Source organism: Prionailurus viverrinus, chromosome D2 (genome assembly GCF_022837055.1).
Source record: "Prionailurus viverrinus isolate Anna chromosome D2, UM_Priviv_1.0, whole genome shotgun sequence".
NCBI lineage: Eukaryota > Metazoa > Chordata > Mammalia > Carnivora > Felidae > Prionailurus > Prionailurus viverrinus.
The window spans coordinates 11,103,830-11,118,064 of record NC_062571.1 but is presented as its reverse complement, the minus strand read 5'-3'; the positions used below and the strand labels follow the sequence as shown (position 1 = coordinate 11,118,064).

At 39.1% G+C, this 14,235-nt stretch overlaps 1 protein-coding gene across 1 annotated transcript in view; it reads left to right on the top strand.

Annotated features, from left to right (window-relative positions):
- RYR2 (ryanodine receptor 2) overlaps positions 1 to 14,235 on the top strand; it is a 756,803-nt gene that overhangs the window by 649,968 nt on the left and 92,600 nt on the right. The window contains exons 78-79 of the mRNA XM_047824653.1: positions 1,700 to 1,803; positions 3,330 to 3,381. Coding sequence (XP_047680609.1) covers positions 1,700 to 1,803; positions 3,330 to 3,381 — 156 coding nt within the window. The remainder of the gene's footprint in view (positions 1 to 1,699; positions 1,804 to 3,329; positions 3,382 to 14,235) is intronic.

Here is a 14,235-nt window from a genome sequence, read left to right as displayed (position 1 = left end):
ATGATGGGACTAGACGCAAGAAGAACAGGAAGTCATGGTAAAATGCATTAGATGGAGACTAGATTTTTGGTCCTGCCATTTTGGACAGGTAAAGGTGCTCTCATACTGAGAGGAGAGCAGTCTTCATCTTTTTTTTTAAATCTTTTTTTTAATGTTTATTTCTTTTGAGGGGCACACTGTGCAAGTGGGGAAGGGGCAGGGAGAGAGAGGAGAGAGACAATCCCAGACAGGCTCCACCCTATCAGCACAGAGCCCCATGTAGGGCTCAAACTCACGAAGCCATGAGATCATGACCTGAGCCAAGATCAAGAGTCAGCTGCTTAACTGACTGAGCCACCCAGGCGCCCCAGTCTTAATGTTTTATAAGTCGCGGACCTGATTAAATATCTGATGAACCAGGGTGCTCTCAGTTGGTTAAGTGTCCGACTTCAGCTCAGGTCATGATCTCGCGGTTCATGAGTTTGAGCCCTGCATCCTGCTCTGTGCTGACAGCATGGATCCTGGAGCCTGCTTCGGATTCTGTGTGTGTGTGTGGCTCTCTCTCTCTCTGCCCCTCCCCACTCATGCTCGCTTGCTCTCTCTCTCAAAAATAAATAAACCTAAAGTTATTTTTAAAAAATATCTGATGAAAACTATCTTCTCAGGAAAATTTCCAGGCATATGGTCCTCTGGAATTTTGCAGACTAGTTGGAGGTTTCTTGATTCTCAAGTTAAAGACCTCATCTGTAAACATTATTTTTTAACTCCCAAGTTATCAGAGAATATTGGATAAACTGATATAATTCATGAAAGCCTGACCCTGACTATCCCTATATATTTTAAATGAATTCTAGTTTGGCTTTAGAACCAAAACAACCAATAGAATTTTGGGTATCTTACAGACGTGTACCCAGTATCTACAATATTAACCTTTAAATCCAGGAAAGAACATCATTTATGTAGAGAGAAAATCAGTCTAAATGGGTAAGGCCTTGGAGATACAAAAGTCATTAAACCATTCAACAGACAGTCAAGATTAACTAACTGTACAGTCAAGTAAAAATGCTTTATAATTTTCCTCATGTTAAAAGTTCTAATAGTACAAAACTATTCTTTGTGAGTTTAAAGTAACTGAAAATAAAAAATGTAGAAGTGGTTCACACATTAACTTTTAGCATTCTTTCCCTGTCATTGCTTGTGTAGGCAAAGACAATGCTATGTTTAATAATCAATTTTCGGTGTTGTGTGGACTAAACTTTTATACTTGGAACAACCTAGGATATTATTGTAATTCTTTATAAATTGAGCCCTCCATAAAGCTGACATCTCTGTACCAAATACACCCCCAGTTGTGAATCTGCTTCCAAGAATGGCAGTCAGAATTTGTAAGTGATGTGACTCATCCTTGCCCATAGTGTTTTTTGGTCCAATTATTAAATAACTTTTTTTAAGCTGCATAATTTTGCATTGATTATGTAACCCACACACATATGCACAGTGTATATAAAACACACACGTGCACGCACAATGCCTCTAAAGCATGCGTGCACACGTGTGCGCGCACGCACACAAACACACACACACACACAAACACACATACGCCAGAGCAGGAAGAAAATAGCTTTCCTTTTATTCATTGTTCCTGACCCTCACACTGCTCCTGAGTTTGAGCGAACATTTCATTTCAGTGTGAAATTTTATCAATTTGGTTTTTTTGTAGAAACCTGGAGCAGACCCTCCAGAGGAAGAGGAAGGCACGAAGAGAGTTGATCCCCTCCATCAGCTCATCCTTCTGTTTAGTCGAACAGCTTTAACGGAGAAATGGTATGGTTGGGACGGTTCGTGTGAGCATAGGAAGAACAGATAAAGAAACCCATGTCTCAGTATCCCGTGTGTCACATATTCATGTTTCAATTTCATCTGACTCTTGTTAGGAGAGAGAATTGTTCCAAGATAAGACCAGTCTGCCATACACCTGTGGGCCAACATTCATGCAAGTGCAGGCTTTGATGTCTACCTGTGAGCTCCAGTTTTTCCTAACAACTTAGTCATCAGCGGATTTACTTGATCCTGAATCTTATAAAATGAGTTTTTTCTTCATCGCAAATGGCCTTCATAAATAAAAAAAGGAACCCAAGGCAAATTCCAGTACACAAAAAAATGTGGGCACCCAAATTTCCTGGGTAGATTGTGCAGTGGGTCTTAAGAAACCTTAGAAGGTGGGTGAACCATCATCTCCACAGGAAGTTTCTTTGAGGTCTATTTTGAGGGCATTCTCCATTTTCCTTGGCTTTTGCAGCCTGGTTCATATGAATTCCCCAGAGCCACAAAGGCTGACCCTCTGTGTAGTTAAATAAGCTTTGCACTCAGATGCCCAGTAATCAAAATGGGCTCAGCGTCTGCTCCTCCTAGGGAGCACTACATAGATTCGCTCTTTGGAGGAAACCTTGGAGAGGTTATAAAACATTTATCTGCATCCCTGCCATACAAAAGGAATCCTCCTTTGCCCAAGGCCTCCCTCTGGTTCATGCAGAAGCCAGAAGATAATTTAATTATCGATCCTTCCCGCCCGAGTCTTTTCAGAGTCTAGATAAATTCATGTGACCTCTATGCATGCCATAATAATGCACATTTCTCCCCCTTAGCCAATGTGATCCATTCTTCTCTCACGATGTCTCTCTCTCTCTCTTATTATTTCCTAACTAACAAAATCATCTCATTCCTAAGCATAGAGCAACCCTCTGTCTGGCCTTGTCAGGTAATGAGGTATTTTCATAAGTGAATTTTTCTGATGGCTGAAGCTTTGAACTGCTGAAATAGCTTTGCAAATATTAGGTAATTTTTGATGGAAACCTTTCTTCATGAATTAATGATTTCCATACGCTGTAAGAAAAGGATTAGTAAACATATTTCTTAATTTTTGAGAATCACTATGACCATTGTATTTTTGGGGCAATATAGTAGCATAAGAATTTGGGGAGTCTTTCCATCCAATGTCAAGTATCGCTTCTGCTGTCAAAGCCCCTACCTCATTTAAATTTGCTTGTTTCAGCTTCTGTAGTTTCAAGAAAATGAAAGCTATACATTGTGTGTAAGTCAATAGACCATTTATTTTGTGAGATTTGAAGGCCTCTTCTGGAAGGTAAGGCGGGACAGGGACAGCCGTGTAGGTCTGAGATCTTTGCTGATTCTACAATATTTCTGAATGATGACTTTGCCTAGGTTTTGTGTTTATTTCATTTTAAAAGGGCATACTGGTTGAAAACTAAAGGTTATTTTACCATGATGGTAGTTCTGCTCATGACAAGCCTCCCACTTAAAAACTCATGTGTTGTTCTTGTTTTTCATAGCAAACTGGAGGAAGATTTTTTATATATGGCTTATGCAGATATTATGGCAAAGGTAAATGAATCCATCTTGACTTTAATGTTTAATTTGAATAAAGAGAAATCACTTTCATCTGACATAAGGATAAAAATCTATGTATTTTGGGGTCTAGATAAAATACTGTTAAATCCTGAAGCCTGAAGAGGCATTAATCTTAATTTTCCACTTGCTGAATGAATCTCTGTTCAAACTTCCTTGACAGGTAACCATTGTTTCCCTGTTCACATTTTATTTACCGGGAGCTAATTTTCCAAACATTCACTCATTCATTCATTCATTCATTCATTCATTCAACAAATATTCACTGGGCATCAAGGTATTGTCGATGACATGGCCAATAAGAAGAAAATGCATACACCCTTCCTGAAGTTGATAGTCTGAGGGAGAGAAAACAAAATGCAAGCAAGTGATCGCAAAAAGCTGTGTCGAGTTCAGTGGTAGCAGAGCTGTTAGTGGTACAGGAGCTGGTTGTGTAGTTGGGAGGCCCGCTTAGTCTAAGGTTTAAGGGAGTCCGTGATTGTCCAGTGACAAGTGGATCATGTGAAAATAGTAACAGTATTTACTGAGTCTTTGTTTCATTTATATCTCACAGTAGGAGGGTGAATGAAGGGGTGAATTAAAAGAGGAGTCAGAGTGTCTGTGAAGCTTCTCACGTGGGCAGTTGGGTAGATGGTGGTACCCGATACTGAGATGGGGAGCCCCGAAGAATTGCGGGCCTGGAGTGAAGAGGAAAGATGACCTATTACATTGTGGACTTGTTAGTTAAAAATGCTTGTGTACTGAGAACAAACTGAGGGTTGATGGGGGGTGGGAGGGAGGGGAAGGTAGGTGATGGGTATTGAGGAAGGCACCTTTTGGGATGAGCACTGGGTGTTGTATGGAAACCAATTTGACAATAAATTTCATATATTGAAAAAAAATGCCTGTGAGACAGCCACGTGGAGATGTCAGACATGTGATGAGGCATTCGTGCCTGACATTCAGTATATCAGGGATGGCTTATACATACAGATTTGGGATTTACCAGCATTCGAAGGGAATTGAGGTCATAGACATGGATGGTCTTGCCCAGAAAGAGAAGGCGTCTCTTCCCCTCTGTAGAGGGGAAGGCCTGCGGCTGCGCCTCTAAAGACATGGGTTTATGTTTCTCCTTTTATTTATTTATTTATTTATTTATTTATTTATTTATTTATCTATCAATCAACGTTTATTTATTCTTGGGACAGAGAGAGACAGAGCATGAACGAGGGAGGGGCAGAGAGAGAGAGGGAGACACAGAATTGGAAACAGGCTCCAGGCTCCGAGCCATCAGCCCAGAGCCCGACGCGGGGCTCGAACTCATGGACCGCGAGATCGTGACCTGGCTGAAGTCGGACGCTTACCCGACTGCGCCACCCAGGCGCCCCGTGTTTCTCCTTTTAGAAGAAAAGAAACCCGTTATAAAAAAGGCAGGTGGAGAATCTTAAGCATGAGCATATGTAGGAGCTGTGGACCTAAGGGAGTAGTCAACAGGATCATATGCTGCTAGGAATAGGGACGAATAAGGTAAGAATTGAATCTTCTCTAGGATTTATTGCATGGGCATCATGTGACCGTGGTGAGAACAGTTCCAGAAGATTATTGTGAGGGGCCATGGGTGGTGCTAGCACCATATTATGGAGAACTAAGGTAGAGAGAGAGAGAGACAGAGAGAGAGACAGAGTATGAACAGGGGAGGAGCAGCGTTAGGGAGACACGGAATCAGAAGCAGGTTCCAGGCTCCGAGCTGTCAGCACAGAGCTTGATGCGGGGCTCGAACTCACAAATGGTGCAATCGTGACCTGAGTTGAAGTTGGACACTTAACTGACTGAGCCACCCAAGAGCCCCTGACATTTGATGTATTTTTAATTCTTATAATTTTTTAAGTTATTTTGAGAGAGAGAGGGGGGAGGGGCAGAGAGAGAGGGAGAGAGAGACAGAATCCCAAGCAGGCTCTGCACTGACAGATGCAGGGATCAAACCCATAAACTGCGAGATCATGACCTGAGCCAAAATCAAGAGTTAGAGGCTTATTTGACTGAGCCACCCAGGCACCCCTAAATTTTATAATTTTTAACATACGTGATCATTTCTTTAATTAGAGTCAGACCATAGTCCAAAGCCAAAATATTTTTAAAGTTCAGCTCTATCATTCAGTGTTAAATAGCTCTTTGCAAGCATGCCGGCCACAAGCTTGTTAAATGTGGTTTCCCTGTGTTTATCTTAGTGGCTAGTTTTGATGATTCATATCAAACTGGAGTCTCTGGAGGTTGCCTTTCTTCATTTTGAAAATCCTCATCCCAGAAACTGAGGTAACCTCTGTGGAAAACAGTATGGAGGCCCCTCAAAAAATTAAAAATAAGGTACTATGATCCAGGAATTATGCTACTAGATATTTACCAAAAAAAATGAAAATAATAATTCAAAGGGATACATGCATCCTTATGTGTATATATAGCAGCATTATTTACAACAGTCAAAGTATGGAAGCAGCCCAAGTGTCCATCGATAGATGATTGGATAAAGAAGATGTGGTGTATATACACAATGGAATATTGTTCAGCCATAAAAGACAGTGAAATCTTGCCATTTGCGACAACATGGATGAAGTTATAGACTATAATCCTAAGTGAAATAAGTCAGACAAAGATAAATACCATATGATTTCACTCATATGTGGAATTTAAGAAACTAAACAAAGAAACAAAGGAAAAAAGAGACAGACAAACCAAGAAACAGACTCTTAACTATAGAAAACAAACTGATGCTTACCAGAGGGGAGGTGGGTGACAGGAATGGGTGAAATGGGTGATGGGGATTAAGGAGTGCACTTATCATGATGAAAAAAAATGGAATAAACAGATGACTATTAGTTCAATCAGCATTATGAAGTACAAATGTAGAGTCACTTTACTCATAATCCCTCTGAAAATTGTGCATGTGCATGTAGGGAATAGTTCAAAGAGAAGACTATTTTTTTAAGTGCTGTGAATTTGCCTATTTTTTGCAGAAAGCAGTATATCTTTAGGCTTTGCTGTTATGGGCATTATGGTCATTATTCCTTTCTATTTTTAGCTATGTGGTTAATAAAAGTATTTTTATTTTTTTATTTTTATTTTTAATTTTTTTAATATGAAATTTATTGTCAAATTGGTTTCCATACAACCCCCAGTACTCATCCCAACAGGTGCCCTCCTCAATGCCCATCACTGACTTTCGCCTCCCTCCTGCCCCCCATCAACCCTCAGTTTATTCTCAGTTTTTAAGAGTCTCCCTCTCTAACTTTTTTTTCCTTCCCCTCCCTCATGGTCTTCTGTTAAGTTTCTCAGGATCCACATGAGAGTGAAACCATATGGTATCTGTCTTTCTCTGTATGGCTTATTTCACTTAGCATCACACTCTCCAGTTCCATCCACGTTGCTGCAAATGGCCAGATTTCATTCTTTCTCATTGCCACGTAGTATTCCATTGTGTATATAAACCACAATTTCTTTATCCATTCATCAGTTGATGGACATTTAGGCTCTTTCCATAGTTTGGCTATTGTTGAAAGTGCTACTATCAACATTGGGGTACAAGTGCCCCTATGCATCAGCACTCCTGTATCCCTTGGGTAAATTCCAAGCAGTGCTATTGCTGGGTCATAGGGTAGATCTGTTTTTAATTTTTTGAGGAACCTCCACACTGTTTTCCAGAGCGGCTGCACCAGTTTGCATTCCCACCAACAGTGCAAGAGGGTTCCTGTTTCTCCACGTCCTCTCCAGCATCTATAGTCTCCTGATTTGTTCATTTTGGCCACTCTGACTGGCGTGAGGTGATATCTCTGTGGTTTTGATTTGTATTTCCCTGATGAGGAGCAACATTGAGCATCTTTTCATGTGCCTGTGGGCATCTGGATGTCTTCTTTAGAGAAGTGTCTATTCATGTCTTCTACCCATTTCTTCACTGGATTATTTGTTTTTCGGGTGTGGAGTTTGGTGAGTTCTTTATAGATTTAGGATACTAGCCCTTTGTCCGATATGTCATTTGCAAATATCTTTTCCCATCCTGTGGGTTGCCTTTTAGTTTTGTTGATTGTTTCCTTTGCAGTGCAGAAGCTTTTTATCTTCATGAGGTCCCAATAGTTCATTTTTGCATTTAATTCCCTTGTCTTTGGAGATGTTTCAAGTAAGAAATTGCTGCGGCTGAGGTCAGAGAGGTTTTTTCCTGCTTTGTCCTCTAGGGTTTTGATGGTTTCCTGTCTCACATTCAGGTCCTTTATCCATTTTGAGTTTATTTTTGTGAATGGTGTAAGAAAGTGGTCTAGTTTCATTCTTCTGCATGTTGCTGTCCAGCTCTCCCAGCATCATTTGTTAAAGAGACTGTCTTTTTTCCATTGGATATTCTTTCCTGCTTTGTCAAAGATTAGTTGGCCATACTTTTGTGGGTCCAGTTCTGGAGTCTCTATTCTATTCCACTGGTCTATGTGTCTGTTTTTGTGCCAATACCATGCTGTCTTGATGATGACAGCTTTGTAGTAGAGGCTAAAGTCTGGGATTGTGATGCCTCCCGCTTTGGTCTTCTCCTTCAATATTACTTTGGCTGTTCAGGGTCTTTTGTGGTTCCACACACATTTTAGGATTGCTTGTTCTAGCTTCGAGAAGAATGCTGGTGCAATTTTGATTGGGATTGCACTGAATGTGTAGATAGCTTTGGGTAGTATTGACATTTTAACAGTATTTATTCTTCCAATCCATGAGCATGGAATGTTTTTCCATTTCTTTGTATCTTCTTCAATTTCCTTCACAAGCTTTCTATAGTTTGAGCATACAGATCTTTTACATCTTTGGTTAGGTTTATTCCTAGGTATTTTATGATTCTTGGTGCAGTTGTGAATGGGATCAGTTTCTTTATTTGTCTCTCTGTTGCTTCATTATTAGTGTATAAGAATGCAACTGATTTCTCTACATTAATTTTGTATCCTGCGACTTTGCTGAATTCATGTATCAGTTCTAGCAGACTTTTGGTGGAGTCTGTCGGGTTTTCCATGTATAATATCATGTCATCTGCGAAAAGTAAAAGCTTGACTTCATCATTTTTAGATACATTCACAGGTATAGACCAAAAATTGAGAATTAAGGAATTAGTCCTTTGGGGAGACTGCTTTTGGGGGAAAATCCAATGACCACAAAGTCCCTAAACTAAATATGAAAACATGAGGAGAGAATTTCTAAAGTGAGCCAAATACAGACCTTGGAATTATCAAGTTTTCTTAATTTGAATACTTATTTGCTCTTCATATTTAATTTCCCCACTGCAACCTCATTAAGATAAAGAAATAGGGTAATATGTTTATTTTTTTTCATGATTTGAGGAAGCATTAAGAAGATTGTCTTGGTTTTTTTTTTTTGTTTTTTTTTTTTTGTTTGTTTGTTTTTTAATAAAGGGGCACCTTGGTGGCTCAGTAGGTTAAGCGTCCAACTCTTGATTTCAGCTCAGGTCATGACCTCAGAGTCATGGGATCAAATCCCATGTCAGGGCTCCATGCTAAATATGGAGCCTGAAAAAAAGAAAAAAGAAAAGGAAAGAGAAGAAAAGAAAAGAAAAATAAATCAGCATCCCAGAGTCCAAAACTTCCTCTTGGCCTTCATGGTTTCTTAGAGTTTACCAGTAATCATTTTGCATTCACATAATGTCTATTTTTGCCTTGAGTCTTAAAAGTTGAACTCACCTTAAGAGACTTATGCCTTCATGTCTTCTTTCACCATTGCAGGATCTTTTGAAGGCACTGCTTACATATCAATTAGGTTTTTATTTTCAGTTTTGATATTTTAACCATAGGAACACAGAACTGGGTTAATCGTAACAATGGATTCCATGTTAGACCCTTACCATTGGCCCATTATAGTGGCCTACTTTTACTGAGTTAGTTACGTAGTCATTTCTAGTAATGTAGCAAATACCCATAAATGCACCACACGCAAGAAAAGTTAAGACCTTCATACTAACTTACACGTAGTCATGTGATCTTCCCCCTTAACCCATACCTTGTTCCCACATACAAGGAAACCATCATCCTGAATTTTGTGTTCCAGTACCCTTGCTCTCCTTTTATGTCATTTTCCCTTATCATACCTATTTGTTAATACATACACATCACATGTATGCAAATGTGTATATATTATAATTATACATATAATTATATGTGTTTTTAATTTTAGTTGTTTTTAACTTTTAAAAGGGCAGTATGCTATATATAATTTCTTGGTACTTGTTTTCCTTAATACTGTTTTCTAAGATTCATCAACCCTTCTATGTGTTGCCGGAGTTCATTTGATTTTACTATTTCATTATATTCCATTGGGCAATTACACCCTAGCTTATTTATTTACTTTTCTGTTGATAACCTTTTATGTTGAATCTATGTTTTTGCTAACATGAAAAGGGCTCAAAATGGCCTCTTTTTATTCATTTATATGTTTTTTAATTTTTGTTTATTTTTGAGAGAGTGAGTGAGCATGGGGGAGGAACAGAGAGAGAGGAAGAGAATCCCAGGCAGGCTCCCTGCCATCAGCACAGAGCCTGACAGAGGGCTTGATCCCAGAGGGCTTGATTTTGACCTGAGCCAAAATCAAGAGTCAGACACTTAACCAACTGAGCCACCCAGGTGCCCCCATTTCTTCTCTTGTACAAGGGATGTAGGGTATAGGGTATAAGAATGTTCAGCTTAAGGAAAAAATGGCAAACTCTTTTTCAAAGTTTATTGCATGAAATTACATTCTTACCATCAATGTTTAAGAGACATTCTGATGATCCATATCTTTCTAGTATTTGATATTATAGGATTTCTCAATTTTTGCCAACCAAATGGGAATAAAATGGTCTTTCATTGGGGTCTTAATTGTCATTTCTCTTGGCTAGATAATGTCTGTATTTAAAAATCACTTCTCTTTCATGGTATAATCTGAAGCAAATAGCTGATGAATAGCTCTACTCTTCTTTTTTATTATTATTATTACATCTGCTCTAAATCCTGTTCTTACTGTCCCTTATTCTCTTTGCTTCCTCTAGATCTTAAAAAAATCATTTTAAATCTTTGTATTGTTTTCAAGCCACACTTTATTTTAAACTTGAGATTAATATCCTTTTCCTGTGTCTCCAACCGTCTACTTCTGTCATGTATAGCACCCCTTTAAAAGCGTGTCAGAGAATTTCTAGTGCATCCACATTAGCTTACTGTTGCCATCCCCATTGTCGTCATCATGACCACCCCTGCTTGAGTCTCAGAATGCTTCTTTACTACCCAGTCTCTCTCTGCAACAGTCTGAAGCTGTTTCATTCTAATGGGATGCCCCTACCAATTTGAACAAGATAACAATATGGAAGTATCTAGAATGATGCCATCATAAGTTATTTACTCAACAGTGTTTCCACTATTTTGGCTTCAGGCTGAGAAAATCGTTTTCTCGTCCTTCTCTTACTAACATAATAAAATATTTAGGATACTAGTTATGCCCAATGTTCTATCCTTTGTAGGTTAAAATTATCAAAGGCCAGGGTCACTTTCTTAGGAGATTTCTCTCACTTTGATCTCAGTCATTGGCTTTAAAAATTTTTTTTTTAATTTTTTTTTCAACATTTTTATTTATTTTTGGGACAGAGAGAGACAGAGCATGAACGGGGCAGGGGCAGAGAGAGAGGGAGACACAGAATCGGAAACAGGCTCCAGGCTCCGAGCCATCAGCCCAGAGCCTGACGCGGGGCTCGAACTCCCGGACCGCGAGATCGTGACCTGGCTGAAGTCGGATGCTTAACCGACTGCGCCACCCAGGCGCCCCTAAAATTTTTTTGTTTTAATGTTTATTTGTTTTTGAGACAGAGAGTGGAGGGGAGGGGACGGTTAGAGAGAGAGAGGGGAGACACAGAATCTGAAGCAGACTCCAGTCTTTGAGCTGGCAGCACAGTGCCCAACATGGGGCTCGAACTCATGAGCCGTGAGATCATGACCTGAGCTGAAGTCGGACGCTTAACTGACTGAGCCCCCCAGGCACCCCTCACCCATTAGCTTTTAGATTTACATGCATGCTAAAAATTTCTGGTTTTTGCCTCCTCCATCTTCTGAGGCATGACACAGTCAGAAGGGCAACTTAACAATGTGTGAAATATACTTGCTTTGCAGAAAGAAATTCCCAGCAGATGCTGGCCATGTGAAGTGCCCTACTTACTGCTTATGCATTCTCATCACCAATTGTGAATTTCGATCTGGTTGCTGGAATGGCCCAAAGTATCCTCCAGTTTAGTTTTCTCTCTTTTTTTTTTTTTTAATTCCAAAGTCCCTTATTCCACACTTCTGCTCCTTTATGTATGGATTTTATTCACTGTTTCCTTCCTGGCATATGGTATCACTCCTTGCCTAGAATTTGTCATTTTGGTGCAGAAAGCTAAATCCTGTGTGTTAGGACCATCTAATAGAACTCTATTTACTTACCCTATATTCACACAGATGCCATTTGCTACTGAAAAATGTATCTCGTATACATGTGAATCCTTTGTTTTCTTCCCAATACATTAAAAAATTGCAGATCTGTTGTAGTTTTCTTGTGGTCTCAGCATACCCTCAACGTATGCAATCAATAGAAGTTCAAAGTCGTTTATAGGTTTGATGTATATTCCAATTTGAGGCTTAATAGGTCCTAAAAATCACAAATTTTAACCTGATTGGAGCAAATCTCACTAAATTTTCATGGAAAGATTTATTAAGTAGCTATTTTACTTAAAAACTTTTGTAAAAAAAAATCTGTCACCTAGAGCTCTAAATTCCTGAAGGAATTCTAAAAGCAAGCATATCCTATGACATTTATAGCTTAAAAGCATATATCATTATAACCTAAAATGACGATTTTTCTGAATATATTCTTGATTTCAAGGGGCACTTGGGTGGCTCAGTCGGTTGAATGTCTGACTCTTGGTGTCGGCCCAAGTCATGATCTCACGGGGTGTGGGTTCGAGCCCTACATTGGGCTCTGGGCTGGCGGTACAGAGCCTGCTTGGGATACCTCTCTCCCTTGCTCTCTGACCCTCCCATGCTCACTTGCACTCTCTCTCTCTCAAAATAAATAAGTAAATAAATAAATAACCTTTTTTTTTGTAACTTGTTTCTTCTTGCTATTTTTTTTTCTTCTTGCTATTTTTAAAGGTAATAAAACATATAGGAGATAATTTAAAATTATCCATTAGGAGACATTTCATATTAGTGTTCTAATTTGCTTAAATAGTAAACATGCTTGTTACTTGCTAAAATCCCTGTGCTTCACTTCTCTTTTTTTTTTTTTAATTTTTTAATGTTTATTTATTTTTGAGAGAGAGACAGAGTGCAAGTGGGGGAGAGGCACAGAGACAAGGAGGTACAGAATCCAAAGCAGGCTCCAGGCTTTGAGCTGTCAGCACAGAGCCCCGCGTGGGGCTCAGACCCACGGGCTGCGAGATCATGATCTGAGCTGAAGTCAGACACTTAACTGACTGAGCCACCCAGGCACCCCATGCTTCACTTCTAATTAATGCAGAAGAGTGAAATATTACATTGGTAATCTTAGAGGGCAGATAGGCCAAAAGTCCTCTGTATTTAACATGAGATACATAGTAGTTATGGATGACCACAGATTTGCCTTGCAGATATGTTTTGCTAAAGTCATCATGGGTTCTTATTTTTAAAATTCCTGGTGAACTGATTACCTGGGAGCCAAGGTGGCATTAGCACCTAGCAGATAATCCCCCACCCTCTGAATAAATAATTCACTTCTTTGTTTCTGGGGGCAGCACACTACTGAACACCTTTTCCAAAGAGCAAAATTGTCACAGGTCTGTGTGCCCTTTATTTTCTCCTTGGCAAAGCATGTTGTCAGTCTTATTCTGAATTGGAAAGGGTGAGAGTCAATATTTGTTGAATGAACAACAGAATATTATTGTGTGGGTAGGAGGATCACATTCTATGCCTTCTCTCCCACCCCCTCTTCATCTCTCTACTCAAAATACAGGCAATCATTGAATTGAAAGCATTTTTCTGATTTGTAGCTTATATTTAATTACTTGCCACCATTCACTTCACTGATACACTGAGTGCTTGCCGACCGTAAGGAATCTTTAGAAAGGCTGGAACGATCTAACATTGAAGAACTCAAGGTTTTTCACCTGCCATAGTTATTGGCTAGTGACAGCTTCCTTTGGTCAACCATAATAATAGTAGCAGTTGAGATGTATTAAATGCTTATTATTTTCAGACACTTATTTCTAAGTGGGAAACCATTAGCATATGTTAATTCGTATAATCTTCTCAGGAACTCTGGTCGTCTTTTTCTTATTCCCATCTTAAATATGAGGAAAGGGAGACCCAGAGAGGTAAGGGAACTTGCCCTAAGCTAAACAGCTAATAATTGGCAGCATTAGGATTTGAAGCATACACGCTGTGTCCTCACACAGTTTATCAAACAAAAATTTTAGCTGTGGGAATTAGATTAAAATGTATGCATGGATTACTGTACCTCCTTTATCATTTCTGGGGAAATAACTCAAAATAATAGAATAGTTTACTTATTTTTCTATTAAAGAGTAATATTAGTAGCAGCTAAAATTTCATTTCCTCTTTTGGATCAATTACAATAAAAATGAATTTAAAGGATTACAAGATGCACTTTGATAATGGACATGTTTTCTGTTAATTTTATTCACAATTATTGCATGTATCTGTATTACTTAAATTGGCAATTTAATATTTTGATTTTGTAAAAGCACAGTATCATTTTCTTGTAGGTCATGAATTCATTGGTCATGCCGTCCACGTTTACTGTATCTGACACATCCATTTAAAAACAATG